The following is a 19,751-nucleotide window of genomic DNA, read 5'->3' as shown; positions in this document are numbered from 1 at the left end:
AGCTTGACAAAGTACAGGCCCACAATCCATTTTTGGAAACCCTTGGGGCCAGTTGTTTTTTGGAATTCGGAATTTTTTGCATTTTAGAACAAATGTATCATCCCAATAGTGTCCAAGGTAGCACTCCATAATCATTTTTCTAGTGAAATTAAACATGAAGTCACAAATTAAAAAGCAAGAAAAAATATCTTCAAACAGCAGATGCGTGACCAGTAGGAGCACTGAGACACAACTGACGCGCCTTTCAGGTTGCTGGGTGGTTGGGCCATGCTGTTACATCACACCTGAATGACGTGGGTCAAGTGGGTGTGGAGTTAGGTCAATTGTGATACTGATGCTCCACACTCCATGAAAAAACTTTGGTTTTCAGAGTTTTTCGAATTTTGGAACTTTGGATACGGGATTGTAGACCTGTATAAGTGAATTCTGTGGTATTGATTTAGTAATTTATGATGTTTTTGTGGTTATTTCAAATATATATAAGACCAAAAAATATATTTTATTTCACATCCTCCATGTGCAAAATTTTATGAGGCTTAGAGACCTAAAGTATGAAGATCATAATTAGAAGAGGTAATTGTTTGTTTTACTTCTTTTTACTGTTCTATGTTTTGAAAAAATAAGACTTAGAAATCATTTATAAATTGTAATAATGTATATACATATGTATAATAATTGAAATGTGATTGTACTTTACAAAATACTAGTGTATTGGAACCACAACCAAAATAGATCAGTTTTATGTTATTGGCAACATTAACATGACTGTACATGCACCTTATTTTTATTACCTCTGTATTTTTAGCTAGGCATGGCTGAAAGAGTCAATCTAACAATATGTATCAATGTATAATGTTAAGAGTTGTAAGCTATTTAACCTGTACATTTGTGTACTTGTGTTATAATTTGTCATTTTGGGATAAAGAAGGCATAATTTATACAAATTTCCTAATTTTTTTTATCATGGTTACAAGATTGGTCAAGTAGACTGAACCTGTACGGGGGTTCATTAGTGAAAATAATGGAAAAAATGTCTTGTATTATTGCCTGTATCCATCTGCTGTCTGTGTCATTATGAGCCATATATATGTCACCAGGGAAACATGCAACTCACATTATGCTATTGAATTACATTACCCACAAGCTACTATGAGCTGTTTGGAAAACATTTTTGCATTATTATTATATATTTTACCTAATCTAATGTTTATTAACCTAAAAAGATTATTATTTTTTAATTTAGTTACTTTTATAATAAAAAAAAATAAACACGATAAAAATAATAAATCGGATACTTGTGCAATCTTCTTTCTGTTTGTCAAAGATGTTTAACCCTACTTTTTAATACTAATGGTATTAATTCGCTAAATAATTTTTATTTAATCAAATAATGCCTCATAGAACAGATTACTAACACAGACTTGTAATGGTTTTATTATCTTGAAAATTTTTCAATTATCTGCATTAATTCCTGTATGCTGAATCTGAAAATGATATACCTTTTTCTCAATTGTGCAAAATTTTCACAGTACATTATGTGTACTTTCACATAAGTGAATCATTTTCATTGAAATCAGGTCAGATTTTGTTATGTTTCAAATGTTGACAACCAACTGGCTATAGATTTCTCTAAACCAATCTTATTGATCATTACAGAACCTATGAGAAGCACACTGCTAGTATAGAAATAGTTAATAGGTTACATGATGAATCATTTCTGTATTATATTTGTTTTTGTGTGCATTTTTAACATTATTTTTTCATTACAATACTATTTATTCATCACTACGGGAACATGATATTGTGTAATGACCCAAACATATTCTGTTATATTTGTGTTAAATTCAGTGTAAAGAAACAAAGGCAAAACATTACAGAACTCATCAAACAAGCATATTATGCATAATTTTTAATATAACTTGTAGACCAAGACAAACTGTGGGCTCTGCACAAAGTTTGCACCATATGTGTTGAAGAGCTGAGACAGTGGACTAAAGGTAAGAAAACGTATTTGCCTTTTGGAATTCCAGTGGCTTAGCACGAGCCTAGAAACCACAGAAATGACTACTATAAAACATGTTGCTTATGAACATGATGTACCTGTATTTATCCCATCTGAAACTCTTCACAAAATTTCATCTGGTTCTCAATCTGATGCCATTAGAAATGGTGATAGGGATTATTTTCAACCTGTAATGTCTGGAAAGGTTCTATCAAGACACCAGTAAATTGAAGAAGAGGTATCAGAGAAGGTAGTGCATCAGCATGATGACTGGTTACTGTTGGTCATAGAAATGAGATGCTCTTGATGCAATACACAGAAGAAAGATTATAACAGACAGTTTTGAGACTAAAAGACAGAGGTTTCACAAAAACAGTTGATGAATGAGAATGCATGATGATGATGAGAAACCCACTTGAAGTAAAAATGTATTCTTTAGAATGCTGGTATAGGTATTAAAACTGTAATTAAAATAAAGTACAGAATAACATTTTGACCTTCATAGATGACATAAGAAAGTTGAAATATTGTTCTGTATTTTATTTTAAAGTTTTATTATCTGCATCAGCTGTCTAGAGAATACAGAATGCATATTCATTTTAAAATCAACTTTCTTACCTTCAATTTGTTTGTATTTTTGTTAACAAACATAATAAAAAAGTTCATTGTGATAAATGAAATAATAATTTGATACAAGTTCTTTTTTCTTCCCAACTTATAAAAAATCCTTATGTGATAGAAAAAGTGTGAATGTCATTTTTGAAATCTGTGAAGCTTAAATTCCTTGACCTGCATAACATTAAAAATAACATACAATTTCTCTTTGCTTTTAAAATTTTTCTCACTTTCTAATTATGAGACATGAGCCATTTCAAATTTATCCAATCTAGTTATTAGCTTTCCCATGGGAACGAAGCTTGTACTTTGAGTGAAATTGGTGATTTTCTGTTTAGAACACAATATTATACAATGTCATTTGATAGATGAAAATCTTGGCTTTCTATTTGTTATTACGTAGTATGTAATTCACTGTAAGAGAGGACTATTAACAGATCCTGAAAGAGAGGATGTGATGGGTGGGTATGGCAGGAGGGGTCTGATTTTCTATTTGGTGGGTATGGCAGGAGGGTGATCTGATTTTCTATTTGACAGCTCTCTAATTCACTGTAAGAGAGGACTATTAACAGATCCTGAAAGAGAGGATGTGATGGGTGGGTATGGCAGGAGGGTCTGATTTTCTATTTGTCTGATTTTCTATTTGACAGCTCTCTAACCAAACAAAATTGAAGGCTATAAAAATCATTGTTTTGTCTGCATTATGAGAATTATATAATGAGTAACTTACATTTAATTGCTTACTTTTTTGAGGAGTGGTGGATTGAATAGGGGAAATGTCATGTGCCACAATAGGGGAAATTCAAGATTTTGCTTGATATTGCCTTGTAGAATTAAGAACTTAAAATGTGTATATTATTAAACAATGAATTATTAGCTGAGATTGTATCCTTTACTATGCATAACAGATTTTATTGAAATACTTATGATATGCAAATTAGTAAAGCATAAAACATACAGTCTTAAGTTGAATGTAATATGAATAATTTTAGTTTGTTAGTAAAACATATTTTACACTTAAAAAGATGAGGATCTTTTTCTAAGAATGGCAAAAAAATTTCTCTTTTTTTTTTTTTTGGAGGGGTTGAATTCCACAAACTTGTTAATAAGGAACTTTGTAGGTTTCACCCTTATTTACCACAGTCATTCTTTATTGTATCTGGCACTTATACTGTTTCCCTTTCAATTGCACTAACCCCCAATGGCACAGCGGTATGTTTGTGGACATATGCCATTAAAATCCAGGTTTCAATATCCACGGTGAGCACAACACAGATGACCAATTTTGTAGCTTTGTGTTTAATTCTAAACAAACAAATAGACAAGTTGCAAAAATATGTTAATTGGGTCACAAAAATATATTTTCTACTGTTTAAAAACTGTGATAATGTGTTTTTTGAGTTCCCTCTTAGGACACGTGTCATAATTATAATACTTGAACACATTTTCATTCTTAATTTCTGACAAGGAATGCCAACAGGAGTGGGGATAATTTATTAATCAAGATTTATCAGAGAGGTGTTCCCATGTATATCATTTTCTATCTTCTGAAATATTAGAATATTTCTACATGTTTCAGGTTTTAATAAAATGGAATCTAATTTGTGAAAAAAATATGCATAATGCAAAGTGGGTTCCAGCTAATGCCTCAGGAATTCCACATATCTGTAAGCAGAATTAGAACATTAATTGATTTGCTCAGTTGCTTATGAGCATCTATTACCCTGAATAGTGTCAAGTGAAATAAGCATTTAGTCAAAATTATGGTTAATTGGTGAAAACATTAAGAATGGTTGCTGGTACATTAAACTAAACCCATTTCACTTACAACAACTCTGAACTTATTTTGTGTATTTCATGAGATATGACAAGCACTTAGTGAACATTAAAATCCTTTTGTGCATAAAAATGAGACATTGTAACAAATTATTGCTGAAGATCTGTTTGATAAATTTTCTAAGACCTTTGCTGAGCCATTCTGAGGTAAAAAATGATTTCCATGCTAGGAATAAACGTTTTTTTTCATCTTACAGTTTTCACATTTCATTGTGTCTTTAGAACATTCTAAATGAATATCAAAAGTTGTTTTTTACTAAAACTTTATATTTTATCTGTTCTCCTCCTTCATGAAATAGTGAACTAAAATGTTGAAAAATATGAACTACAACAAATAATGCCATTTTTTCGTTTTGCACAAGTGATCATAAATAAAGTTTCAAGTTAAAGTGTTACTCCCTAATATTATCAATTTTAATTTTATAGGATTTTTTTCTGTTGCCCAGCATGGCCAAGTGGGTTAAGGCATTTGACTTGTAATCTAAGATTCGATAGTTTGAATCCATATTGCTCCAAACATGCTCTCCCTTTCAGCTGTGGGGGCAGTATAATGTGACAGTCAATCCCACTATTTGTTGGTAAAAGAGTAGCTGAAGAGTTGGAGGTGGGTGGTGATGACTAGCTGCCTTCCCTCTAGTCTTACACTGCTAAATTAGGAACGGCTAGTGCATATAGCCCTCATGTAGCTTTGCACAAAATTAAAAAACAAACAAAGCAATCTTTTGCTGTTCTTTGTAGTTTTAACCACTGAGGCAGAAGCTCATTAGTTATTTACCAGAGTTAAAGTAAACAACAAGTGAAAGTGATGTATTTCCTTACATAGAGTCAAGCTGGTATAATTTTACACATTTCACTGAAATTTTGTTATATTTGTATGAAATTCTTATAATTTTTACATTTTAGTTACAAAGTTAATAAATATATATAAAATAAGAATTTGTATTACTCATTGATGGTCTAGGTATTTTGTATTTGAGTGTCCTTTTTTTGTGTGTAACCTTTATTGGATCTCATAAATCTGCATGTCCAAAAGTAAATTAATGTAGCTTTTATACATGAATTTATAACACAAAAAAATATTTCAGTAACTAGGATAGAATGGTTGAAAACTACTGTAATTTGTCTATCTTTTCTATGTAAGCCATAAATATGAAAATTCTGTTAGAATTCTGGATATAATTCCAGTGATAACTCAGGTTAATAGGCTATAAATAGCCTATCAAGTTTATTTATAGATATTAAAGTGGTGTAATTTGAGTGTAACAGTTACAAAGTGGTGGCTTGCATACTTTGACCTGCCCAGTCATAAACAAAAATATGTGCTGAAAGAAATCATCTAATTGAAGTTAGCATTTACAATTTTTTACTGTATTTGATTATTTCAATATTAATGTAATTGAACTGTTGCCATTATGATTCTTCTTTATTATTTTTCATTTATTCAATATTGTTTAAGTTAGTTAATATGTGTCACAACTCACAAAAATAATCAGTAACTAAAATTAGTGTTTCTGGTTGCTGCTGTTTTTAGTTATTTTAACTATCCAAGTCTTACATAAGTATAATATACTAATGTAATGTAATGTAATCTACAAGTTTTGTGTGAACAACTATTTCTACTGTTGGTATTCTAAGTTCTTACTTGATACAATGCTTGTTTATTCTGTAACAATTTTATTGTGAAGTTTCATCTAGGTTGTTACCATGAATGAATTGTATGTTTTCCAGTCCAATTTTTTCATTCAATATTCTGTTAGTTTTAGCAATTATTTAATGACTTATTTTGCATGTTTCATTAGTGAAAAAAGTAATATGTGCATTTACTTACATTTGTGTTTTTATGTTGATATTTGATTTTGAATTTTGTCATTTTTGCATAGAGATTCTGATTGAGACAAAGCTAGACAAAAAGTATATCTTTGTGTAAAATAATGTAGAAAAAATTACAAATTCACCAAAAAAATATTTGTTTTTAAATGTAAGTATTTGTGTTTCAAATTTCTGTAGTTTTTGATATCTTAATTAACATTGTCAAAATGTTGCAAATAAATATAGGCTCTTTGGATAAAATATCAACATCCATCCAAAAAGAACACCAGACTGGTTCATCTGTCTGTCTTACAAAACAAACTGGGAAGACTTCACCAGTTGTAGTTGAAACTGAGCCAGTCTCATTACCTTTAAAAGATGATGAAAAGGACAAAGTGGTATTACAACAGACAGAAAGTTCCAGATTGTCACAAGAGAACAAGGTAGTCACACCAGTATCTCAGATAAGTGATCCTACTGTAAGGATTGAAGAAATGTCAACATGTTCAGATGTTTTACCTCCTAGAACTGAAACTTTTCAATCTAGACCTCAGTTTTCTTTTGAGAGTAAGTCCAACAGGTTTTCTTGTTTCAAGTTCTGAAATTTTAGGTGTTTTATTAAATAATGGATGAATTTAAGCCCATAACATAAAATAACCATTTCACAAAAAATCAATAAATTAATGAAAAAAGATATTTTAACTTGATTGATTTTAATATTCTTGTATGATCAAAACATTGATGGTAAGCTAAGTTGAAAAAGTGTAGGATGTCCATTAATATCAGTATTTCGAATATTATACACGGACCTTGTGTTTACTCCTGTCGAGAGAAAAACTTTTCAACATTTGTGAAATATAATTGAGAAATAAATGTTACATATCTAGATTTACAGGTGCTATGTTATTTCAGCAAAACTATAGTAAATGATAAATTATTCAGAATAAACAGCTTTTACAGTGCCATCTACTGAGCACTGATTGTAGTAATTATAACATGTGAATAAATCCAGGAGAATAATTAAGTATGGCAACAAATTATTAACCCAAATTAACTTGGGTAAATATTTATTGAAATTAGAGAGCAGCTGAGTTATCTCTGGTAAGTCATGGAAGGTGGTAATTTAAAAATTAAATAATATTTGGGTTAAAGCAAACAATTAAAAGCACAAACTTTCATAGGTGTTTTTCAGATGACAGAGAATTTCATTTTTTTTTATTATACAGTACATGTTTTGTGATTATAATTATCTATATGAGATATTGATTTTTTTAATTATAACTACTAAATAACTTAAATTTGTTATACAATTGTTGAGTTTAGAATGTGCAAGAATTGATACTTGTTACGTCTTTTCAATATTGGCTTTTTATTTATGTGAATTATGAGTTTAGGTTGAAAAAATGAAATGTGGACATCTGAAAGGAAATTGTGTAGCTATCATTAAGAAACTTATGGAATACAATACTATTTCTTTCATAATACTTTTTTGCTTTTATTGTTTTAAATATATGATTTACTAACATTTTATCCACACACTTTCCTAAAGTGTTACAAAAGTAACATTGTATTCCATCTCGTGACCATTAGTAGTAACAGTGTTATTCAAGCATGTAGGAGGAATTTATTGAGGGTCATTTATGGTACAGTTTCTACATCAGTATGGCACAGACAGACAATTTTCACTCACTTTATTTTAATATAAGATGTCTAAATGGTAAAGTTTCTTATAGCAGTTTTATGTATAATAAATTGGTGTCAATTTTATAAATTATTTGCTATATTTTTATACCTGTTTTTTGTGACGTCTTGCATGCATTTTTTATGATAACAGAGTAGCAACACTGAACGTTTCATAAGTTGCAACAAATTTACTGGAAAATTCAGTAAATGCACAAGAAATTGACTGGGATATTTTAAGGTGTGATGAGCCATTTTCCAGTGAATTTTTAAATCATCAGTCCATATTAAGTCTGCCCTTATTCAGATAATTTGTGCATCAGATAATATTAAATTACCTCCAGAACAATGAAATATTTTGTGAAAATTAGTACTTTAGGTATGTATAATGAATGAGCTACAAGTATTAACCTGTTCAGTGCTATAGATGAGAAAACTCGCCCAAGCCAATCGGTAACACAGTGCCACAGAGGAGTTAATTTGTTCTCAATAATACCTAACTTCAATGCTATATGCCACAACTATACATGCATTTGACTTACAAATTGTTTCACTTTCAATCCAAAATGGCGTCATGAAAAAAGTTACAAAATGAAGAAGCATTAGAGTTGTATTGTAGCAGCTGAAATACTTGGCAGTCAACAGGTTAAGATTTACAATTATAAATGATGATTATATGAATATATTAAAAATATTTAAATTATAGGTTTATTATGAGATCAGTATGAATTTTATTGTTTTTTAATGACTAACCTTGTATTTCAATACTTGCAAATTTAGTTCTGGTTTATTTAATAGTTCCAGCCAGACTGAAAGATGCTGAAAAAGAGCAGTTGGACAAACAGTTATCACCACAAAAGCCTACAATATTTACTAAGATCAAGGAGCTAAAAACAGCTGTTGTGGAGGACACTCATCCTCCTGCAGGTTCTGAAGGGTAAGTGAAAACAAAAATGTTACATGTTCTTTTATGTATGCATATATACATATACACCAGAATTGATTGACAACTTGTATCTCGAAATTTCATTTTTGTAATAGGTGGTTGTATATAATAGTATATAACCAAGTTTTATATATCTATGTGCGTAAAATGTATATCTAGGCAGTTTTATTATCCTGTTTCTTTTATGGATGGTTACTGGATAACAAACATTTTTTTTTTTTTTACTTTCCTCTTAATTTACCCATTTTTGATTCTAAATCAGAGGTTTGTAAAATATAACACTTCAATTCTTTCGTCTCCCACGTCACTGTTCAATAACAAGTTCTAATATCAAACAAAAAGCTTCTTGGGCAATGACTTATTAGACAGAAAAGATAAATCTGAAGTAAAATAAGAGGATTTAACAAAAAATGCAGTTTGCACAGTGTTTATCAAATTTTAAGGAAATATTTTTTGATACTAAGAATATTTTTTCTACTTTCAGAAGAATTAGAGTGATTTATTACAGATTCAGTGCCGAAATTATATAATTAAAGAATACATTGAACAAATGAGCTAAAATGCAGGATATGTCTGAACTCTGTAAAACTGTAGTTAGATTTTAAGATATTTTTAAACCAAACAGTCTTAATTTTATCAGTATTTACAAAAATGCTCATGTCAGATAATCATGTATAATGCATTTATTTTGTTTATTGAATTTGACATCTTTAAGAAATGTATTCAAATCCTGTCTCTGCTTCTCATAACAGATTTATTCAGTTTTTGTGTACCTAAGATTGGTGCACAAATAAACAAATTATCCCATTTATACACTTGTAATTTATATTTATGACAAGTTCAATTTCTCACTTTTAGTGGAATGTGAGAAAATTAACTTCAGTGCCAACAGGTGATTTAAGGAAGATAGTGCAGTTAATTTTGTGGTAAATAATGAAACTTGTATAGCTTGTGCAGTTCCAGTGGAGATTATAAGAAATCACCAATAATTATGATATGAAAATTTGTTAGTTTTTCTTTTTTTTTAGCAGAAGACTGCTCATTTCATATACGTGGAGAGAGATGAGCTGATATACATATCTGTTGGTTTATCATTATTTATAATGTAGTTGGATAGGATAGTTGTCAGCATGATACAAACCATAATAACATAAATTATTTGGTTTGTTTTGCTTTAGAGATTTGTTTTTCAGTTCATGGTTGAGTCAGCCACATGGAAAGGATGAAGATGCAGAAGTTCACTCTGCTCCTAATATTTCACAAGATGATGATAGTGTCGAGACTCAACCACTCAGTGAAGGTGCATTAGCTGTGTGTTATAAGCCAATGAAAGATCCCAAATTTGAACTATCAGAAGAGATGGAAAAAAGGGAAGACTCTCAACTGACACATTTCAGGGTATGGAAAAATGTCATTATTCTTATTGTGTTTTGAAATGTCCATTAACCTTTGCACACTTGAGAAAAATAGTATTTTATTGTTGATTACAAAATCATTTTTTAAAAATTGTTATAATTGCTTTGTTTGTAGTTAATTTTTAAAAAAAATCACTTTTTTTTATTTGGTTACTCTGTACTTTTAGATCTGTTTAGCAGAGCTGGTAAAAATATGAAGCTTATGTATATCATTTGTTATTATAATTTGGAAGTTTAGTTTTGAAGACAATTTTCGACTTATAATTTTAACTATGTTATGTTTCACAATGTTTCCTGGTGCAATTGTTTTAATGCAGTTGCAGGAACCAGATGTTTGAGTACGTCTGAAAATGTGCATTTTTACATGAATGGGAAGGAAAACGTATTGAAAAGTTTTAAATGTATTTTTGTAAAGGATATAAGAAATAATTTAAACCTGTTATTACTGAAAGTAGTATGTACATTGGATTTACACACACATGTGCATTTTAATATTTTTATTTGTACATGTATGCCTCTTTAATAATATACACATTAAGAATTCAATACATAATATCTTTCATGCAGTAATGTACATGTTTGTGTGTGAAAAGGATTTATAAAGGTATGCTGCTGAAATATTTAATAACTAGATATGTCAGGCTGTTATAGAATGTACCTTAGCTTTTCCAAGTCAATCCCTTAATTTTTTTTGCTTTGTTTCATTTTCAGCAAGTAAAAGGAAGAAGGTCACCAGTTGTATCCCAAACAGAGGAAGACCAGGAAGTAACGAGAGGTTTGCATCTGGTTTCATATTAAGTAATATAAGAAGTGACAGCAGGAAGTTAAATTGTGAAAAGATCTAAATTATTCTACTACATGCTAAAAGAGTAATTGCTATAGGTTCAAGAAAGCTACATTTAATAGTTATTAATGTTTATAATCACTTCAATTGACATTTCATATTATTTTGATTGCTAAAAATTCTACAGTACTCACAATTAAACAGTTTTCTGAATTGCTTTTCTCTAGTCAGCCACATGGAAAGTAACTGTACTAATATTTATAAATAAATATTTTTGTTGCATCTGAATAGTTTGCCACCTCAGTAGTCCTAGCTTGCCATACTTACTAACCCTATATATCCTTACCTGATGTCTTTTGTACAGATGAACAGACAGTGAAAGGGGATATTTCTGTTTCATATGAGATGAAAGACAGAATGTCTTCACGAGGTGATAAGGAAAAGGGCAAAGTATGAAGCTTTATCTTTCTCCATCATTAATTTATAGTCATATTTACTAAGCTTAGTAATTAGTATTGTTACATAATACAATATTGATAGAAATTACTTTATTCAACACTTCACAGTTTTAATTGGTTAAACTTTTTCATAAATAGAAGAGATGTAAAACCATTAAAACAAAAAATTGGATATAGAAAGTATAATCAGTACTGCATACTAATATCATAATTGAAATATGTAAGATATGTAAGACACTTGTTTTTTAATCTGTTGTCTTATACTTTGGATTTGAATAAGGAAGAATAAATATGCAAGAAGAATTATCCAGTAATGTTTGTGGACAGAAAAGTATTCAGTTTATTAGCAAACATTCAGCATGATAAGCTTATAAAGGAATTTGTTTTGTAATGTCTGAATAGGCTGGATATACATCAGAAACATAAAATACTTAGTTTTCTTAAGGAAAAGTATAAAATAGAATTTTTCTTAAGTCAAGCAACTCAAAATGACAAAATTTATTACTTGCTTCTCTAAGAAGTTAAAATAGTAGTTCATAAATGCATGGAAAATGTAGAACTAACCTTAAAAAGCATTTGTACAGGAAGTGGAAATATATCCACTTTCAGCTTCTTTTGTAGGTGAAGTACATTTAAGTTTTGGTGATAATAATGTTCTTACTTCTAATAATTAAATGGTATATTAATCTTTAGAATAACATTGAAATTCCGTTGAAAAATATCTCATATATATAAAGGAGAAACTGAAAATGCAAATATTTTTGTGGATTTTGCTATCGTGTAGAAATAAAAAGATAACCCAGCTTTTCAAATACTGATCACTTTTTTTTTTTGCTTTCTTTCATATAAACATTTAAGAAAATAAGAATACAAAAAAAAGTATGGGCTAAGGTCATGCATTAGTGGGCTGTTGTAATATGAAAATAATATAAACTTATGCTGTACCTAATTTAATTTTCACTATCTTGTGACTGAAGTACACACCTGCATATCAAACATCATAATTTAAGTAAATAATTACTAATTATAACTGTTTTAACATATCATTTTGAGAATAATTTTTGTCCATCCTACAGCATAGATTTGTATTTGATAAGAAACTGTAACTTTTTGAGAAAATAATTTTGTTTTTCACTTGTCTTTCCTTTTGTTTTACTGATTTTATTATTGCAACCATTTATCATGTTTTTATGATTTCATAGCATGTTACATGTGATACAAACAACAACCAGTGAAGCCTCGACAAAAACATGCAAAGTTTAAGTGCCATTGGACTGGATAGTTTATAAACTGTTTATATCATTGAAGAGTGAATAAAGTGGTGTGAGAAATAACTTATGGTTTTGTAGGAAAGTAATGAGACATACCTCCTTTAAGGATGAACAATAGAATCTAAAGGAAAATATAAGACTTAGGAACAAACTGCTTATCTGATGTCATCTAGTGAGCACTGATTGTAATACATGGTAATTTGTGAATAAATTTAGGCAAATAATGAAAAGTACAGTGAGAAATGGTTTGCATAAATTAACTTGAGCAAATATTTTTTGAAACATGGAGGACACCTGAGTTATCTTAGTTAAGTCATAAAAGTAGCTAAATTTAAATTCCAAAAATGTTTAGGTTAAAACAAAAAATAAGGGCACAAACTAAAGTTTTAAGCACAAATCACAGATCTGGGGATTCTCTGTAGTTTTCGTAATTTCTGTAAATGCTTTTCATTCCTGAAAATGTTTATGTTAAATTATTTGTCTGAAATTTTCTGCTGTGTTAATAACTTAGAAGTTCTTGTATATGTTGATTGAGATATTTACTAATATCCATAAATAAATATTTTTGTTAGATCTGAATAGTTTGCCACCTCAGAAGTCCTAGCTTGCCATATTCACTAACCCTAAATATCCTTATGTGATGTATTTTTGTGCAAGAATATTCTTGTGTATTTCAAACAGATACAAGTCACAAAAAATATGTGAATGAAAGTAATGTGAAAGGAAACTGCAACAAATTTCCAGATTTGGGGCTTCTTTTTAAGCTTTGTAAACTTTGTATTAGATTCTTTTGCTCTTTGCTTGAAAATTTCTGCTATTTTCAGAAACCATAGATCATACCATTTATTTATTTTATATTGATTTAAATAAACAAGAGTGTTTTTGATACGATAACTTATACCCATTGATTCCACCTGGTTTCAAAGCTAAGATTTTAGGTACTGTCCAACCCACTTACTGTGACATAATAAAAGATTGGTAGAATCACTGACAGAATAGGAAAGTTGTGTGAAAAATAAAACTTAAATTAAGTCTTTTTTTTTTTCCACAGGATGAAAGATTTTAAGTGAATGTAAAACTATATCTGGGGATCTACACAGACATTCTAAAAACAAAATATTGTTTGCAAACATACACTACCTTTCCTCCCTTAGAGATGCATAGAGACCAAAGTTCAAATATTCAAATACGTTTTGCACTAGTTAAATGTTGCAGAGTTACAACATGTGGATTATAAAATATTTTTGATTAAAAAGATTGGTTGAAATAGTAGAATCACTGTTTTTATTTAAATTTTGAAATTTATGTAATAAGTTCAAGTTGTTCAAAATTAGTATTAAGACCAAAGTCACTCTTGCATTTTGCAATTTTTTCCATTTTATAAAAAATTTAATTTTTCTTGATTGATTCATAATGTGTCATCTTTACCAGAAAGTTCTAAAAAGACCCACCCAGAAACATCAACATATAGAAGTAGGTGATGTAGAACCTGTTGCCAAACAAAAGAAACAAGCACCAGAACAAGAAAAAGTCTCAAGTCAGCTACCCAATAGGCAGCCTCAAACAGGTGAGACAGAGAGGAGTGTACTGTCACCATCTCTATCAACACAAGAAAAGGGAGTTCAAGTTGAGATAACATCATCAGAGCCTGTTTCCCAAGTATCAGATTCTCCTAGAAGAATAGAAACTACTGCTGTCCAGGTGTGTGTGTGTGATATTTATGTATTTGAATTTATAAAATTAAAAAACTTTTAGATATGTTTATTTATGAAAATATGTTCATGATTTTTTTAAAAAAAGTCACTTTTAGCGTATAGAAAGTTATATTTACTGAAAGTATGAAGTTTGAAAACTACTTATCTGTCAGATTAAAAGTTAAAGGGCAAGTAATGCTATTTTGAATTCAAGACATCTGAAGTACTTGTTAAGTGTTGTTTTATTTTATTTTAATCACCTACTACATCCATCAATGGTGACTCCAAGAAACACACACAAATAATAACAACATAATAGTTTCACGGTTACAATAGGTATGATGGTGGAGAAGAAATATAACAGCATTCAAGCACTGAAATGTTTTTTAAAACAGAAACAAAAATGTTTGTAGTGCATGGGAATTTTTTTTTAAACTGGTGGTGCACCAGAGCCAAAGCATTCACAGTGCACCACCAGTTTAAAAACAAAACAAATTCCATGCACTACAAACATTTTTGTTTGTTTTAAAAACCATTTCAGTGCTTGAATGCTGTTATATTTCTTTTCCACCATCATACCTATTGTAACCGTGAAACTGTTATGTTGTTATTATTTGTGTGTGTTTCTTGGAGTTACCATTGATGGAGGTAGTGGGTGATATAATCTTGGTTAATGAGGAAACTTCATTTCACTCCTAAAAATTTACTTTTTAAGGCAATGACTTGATAAGCAGTTGATATAAACTACCAACAGACTAGTTGTTATAATTCATCTAACCCTTTCCTGACTGGTTGCTACCTAACAAATGTTGAGTGAACATCTACATGTCAAATTTGCAAATTTAAGTAAAAATAATACTAACTTTATTTCAATAATTTGTTTCCCCATATATGTTGGAGAATTGCTATTTTATCATTTTGTATTGTTCATTTAATGTAATTCATAAAGACAAATGTTCAAATTTATATTTTTGCACAGCTCTGAGGAATCTGTACTGTAAATAATGCATCTATAGATTTATTTTAGAATATTCCTGCCCCATCTCATTTTTTTGCAAATACAATTAACCAAGTCTTGTCCCTATCACACATTTTCTTCTCTAACACTGTTTTTCCAGACCTCCATTTGTCACATACTGAGGTCGTAAAAGAATGAAAATAAGTATTTATGAAGAACATTTTTGAAAATAGCTACACTTTAAGCCAAAGTCAAAGTTTAAACTCAATTGAAAAGAGCAGATTATAAAGTATGTTTGTCAATGTAACATGAAAAATAATTTATGGGTTTGTGGAAAAGTGATTAGATACCGCTTCTGCAGAGTTTAAAAGAATTTAGTTTAAAATTTAAAAGACTTTCAAATAAACCTCAGATTAGACAGTACTTTTATGATAAATTTTGTTGTTTTTTTTAATTAATTTTCTTATATGAAGAAACAACTGAGTAAGCCTTATTAGGTTTATTTATAGAGAATAGTATCAACAATAAAATGTTCTAGTGAATCAAATCCTTATGTATTGAATCTTATTGTTAAATATATTGTATTCAAACAACACCAAAATGAAAAAGACCATAGAACTTATGAAAACAAATTATATTTAATAACTGTAAGTCAATTTTGAGTAAGAATATTGTTAACAAAAGTACTGTTTACTTAGTCAGACCTTCTCTATTTTGAAGCTTATAATAATTGTTTTTGTTACAGCTTATAGCAACAAGTAGTGACTACTTCAGTTATCAAAATATTTAAAAAAAATGTTAATGACTTAAAGTAAAATTGACCAAATGTATATAAAATGGAACTTTTTGATAAACAGCTAAAACATCAATTGGAATTCTAAGATGAAAGAAAATGTTTTGATATTATTTTTTCCTTTTGAGTTTATTGACATAAATTACAGTTAGAACAATTAAATTATATAAATATCTGTAAACCCAAAGACAGGTACTACTATAAGCAAGTTTCTGGTGCCCCATTAAGTTATTGAGGCTCGTGATGAGTGAAGATTGAAATCAACAATATGCACTATAAGTTATTACTCCTAACAAATTAATATATGCTAGATGCTGTAGCATGAACATACAAAATAAATGTTTAATTGGCAACCTTTTACTGAAGAAAGTGTGTTCTATAATTATATGATTTTGAAAGAGTAATAATGTAACTGCATAATACCTCACTAAGTAAAAATGTAGACTAGTATGCCAAAGGTTGACCCATATAGCGAGTGAATATCTTGAAGAGCTTCATGTACGAAAAGGCTTGTGATGTACAAATGTCTAAAAAGTCTGACCAAAAAAATCTCTGATTGAAAGACATGGAAAATTCATATGCTAATATTATTTCATATACATACATTAAAAGACTTATTTGAGTCACTTCAAGTGTTAATGATTGACTCATGACACATTTTTTTCTTGTATTTTGCAATACTTATTTGAGCATCACATTTTTTTAAAGGATCTTGCAACCAAAGATAAGGAAAAATCCCATGAAACTTCCAAGAAAGAAGAATCCACATCTTTCTTAATACGTGTCACTGTACGGAAGATTGTCACAAAAGAGTTTATGTACAACGGTAAAGTTGTGAAAAAGACAGTTGATGAGGTGAGATTTTTCTTTCTCATCAGTTAATATGTTTTATGTACTTTAATGTTATTTTTTTTCATTCCACTCATTAGTCGCTGAAAATAAGACATTGATGGACACTTAAAAATAGTGTTAATGGTGTTAGAGCTCCTCAACAATGGTGTCACTTTTTCAGTAGTGAAAAAAATAGAGAAAAAGTGTTGTTTTGATAGATTATAAAATTAATTTATCTGTTTGAAGAAAATCCCGTAGATTCTTGTGTGAGACAAGATTACTTTCACTAATAATGTTTATTGATTTTTTTGTGATACAAATTAGATAAAAAAACATGTTGTGTTATTCAAAAACCTTTATTCGAGTAGAAAATTTCAATGCATTGGTTATATGCATGCAAGTTACAGTTTTATCTCCCCCTTTGTGTGTTAAACATATTTTCAGATATTCTGTTGTGTCTTTATAAACAGTTAAGTTCAAAGTATTTTTGTTGAAAATGCAAACACTGTAACTTGTAAGACTTGTTAACAGAAGCCACTAGAAGCAAAGAATACTTTATTGTAATGCTTTAAGTGTTTTTAAGTCTTTTCTTGGTTGAGGAACCCTGAAAATAGGAAGTAATATTCTTCAGAATTTCATCTTTTCTGTATATTATCTCCCTTCTGCAAGTTACAGAACTTTGTGGCATTCTTGAAGTATGCTCATGGAATGCAAGGGTTCTGCCACACTCCCGTTGATAAACATTGGTTTACAGTATTCACTGTAGTGCTTTAATAATTTAAGCTTGGTGTAAAACATGAAAGTTTATGGTATTTACTGTAATGCTTTAGTGAGTTCACTGATTATGAAATGTGAAGGTTTACAGTGTTTATTGTCATTCAAGTGATATTATGACCTGTATATTAACTGAAAATATATACCTAGTTGCACTTTTTTACACTGGGAGAAATGATAAGATAATGAAATCTTTCACTGAAGACTATGTAGTTAGTGGATTCATTGGCTTGTTTTTAATTCAGTGGATTGGACAAGAACAGGTTTAAAACAGATGTCTTAAGTTACAAAAATTAGAGTTTAGGTTTGTCTGAACACAGATAAATATAGCATATTTCAAGCCTTTGATCTTTGTTGAGATTATATTATTCGTGAAAAACTGTCTGAAGAAATGTCGGTAACATGCCAGTTGAGTGTGTAGTAATTGGCAGCAACTGCCTGTTGTAGAAAAAACATAAGTATAGAGGATGATGTTTTGAAAGTCTCCTCTCTTTTCTTTTCTTCAGGTCAGTGTGTTTATACTGTTGTATGTCATTCATAGTATCCTGGTGGATTGTGGAGTATGTGTTATGGTTGGTTGTGTATTTCTGGTTTTGATTGGTGGAATAAGTGTAGGTGGTTTCAACCAGTGGTAGTCATAGATTACTCATCTCTAATTTCCAGTCTCTGTTTAGTGAAAGGTTTATTGTATTGATGTGGAAGGATTCATTAATTTTCCTTGTCTTCCAAAATGTGTCTGTATTGATGATTCTAATTTTATCCCAGTTTATTTTGTGTCCAGTTGACATTATGTTTTCTGCAATGGCTGAACTTTTTTTATGGGTATTATACTACATTTGTGTTATTTTCTTCTTTTCCAAAGTTGTCTTCCCATTTCTCCAACGTATGTTTTGTTGCAGGAATGTGAGATTTCATAGATTGTTTTTGTGCTTTTCATAAGTCAGTTTCAATTTGGTTTTCATTAGAAATATTGTCTTGTAAGATGGCTATTTTGAACTTTTTGGCTATATGTTTGAGTTTTTCATTGAAATTTTGTAAGTATGGGAGGTAAGTGATGATAGTAGTGTTATTTTCTTTCAGTTGTGGTTTTCATTGAGTTCTCAATGAAGATAGAGCTGTAACTGTTCTGTTTAAATCACTCTGTGATCTTTTGTGGTTTTGTTTTGATAGATGTTTCATCACAAACATTTTTCTGATTTTTTTTTGTTTGGATATTGGATTACTCCATGTTTTACTAAGGTTGGGTGATTAGACTGAAAGCCTTAATGTTTGTTACTGATTGATGATTTTTTTGTATATAGTTGTGGTGATCTCTCTTCCTCTTTGCTGATGAGAATGTCAAAAAATAATAGGCAGATGTCCATAGTGAACTGGATTCTTTTTTCTGTAGAATTTTATCCATGAAATAATCATGTAAACTGATGTGAGGTTAAAACCAGTGGTGGTCAATATATTATAGGTGTTTACTGTCACTGTCAACAGTATCCAAACAAACTAAAGTGCAAAGGTGAAAGTTGTTAAATGTTCATGGTCCTCTGTAAGACATCTAAATTCATAATCTGGAACAAGAATTTTGTTGAATTTCCCACAGAATTGAGTGAATATTGTGTTCAAAATGTCCAATGAAAAATCTCATGAAAAATGAGCATGATTTTACAAACTCTACAAATATTTGTAATATTGAACAAATTATACTGCAACTAATAAGCTGTGAGTGTTGGACATTGTAACATAACTTATTAGAATATTTGTATTTAGAAATGGAAGATTATAGCTTCCCAGTTGAAAGTGTTTATTGCAAAACTTTAAAATTCAATGTTAGAATAATAATACTGATATCTAAGTCAATGTAAAGAGTTTGAAAACTTGCAATTAAATATTTAAT

The 19,751-nt window shown here is 29.7% G+C and overlaps 1 protein-coding gene across 1 annotated transcript in view; it reads left to right on the top strand.

Moving 5' to 3' along the window:
* The window catches only part of LOC143236114 (uncharacterized), a 92,774-nt gene that overhangs the window by 36,841 nt on the left and 36,182 nt on the right, over positions 1–19,751 (top strand). Inside the window, exons 11-17 of the mRNA XM_076474388.1 lie at positions 6,509–6,829; positions 8,741–8,879; positions 10,067–10,286; positions 11,015–11,078; positions 11,452–11,537; positions 14,248–14,517; positions 16,970–17,116. Of these exons, the coding sequence (XP_076330503.1) occupies positions 6,509–6,829; positions 8,741–8,879; positions 10,067–10,286; positions 11,015–11,078; positions 11,452–11,537; positions 14,248–14,517; positions 16,970–17,116 (1,247 nt within the window). The remainder of the gene's footprint in view (positions 1–6,508; positions 6,830–8,740; positions 8,880–10,066; positions 10,287–11,014; positions 11,079–11,451; positions 11,538–14,247; positions 14,518–16,969; positions 17,117–19,751) is intronic.

This window comes from Tachypleus tridentatus, chromosome 13, assembly GCF_004210375.1.
Source record: "Tachypleus tridentatus isolate NWPU-2018 chromosome 13, ASM421037v1, whole genome shotgun sequence".
Lineage (NCBI taxonomy): Eukaryota > Metazoa > Arthropoda > Merostomata > Xiphosura > Limulidae > Tachypleus > Tachypleus tridentatus.
This window is presented reverse-complemented; position numbering and strand designations above follow the sequence as displayed.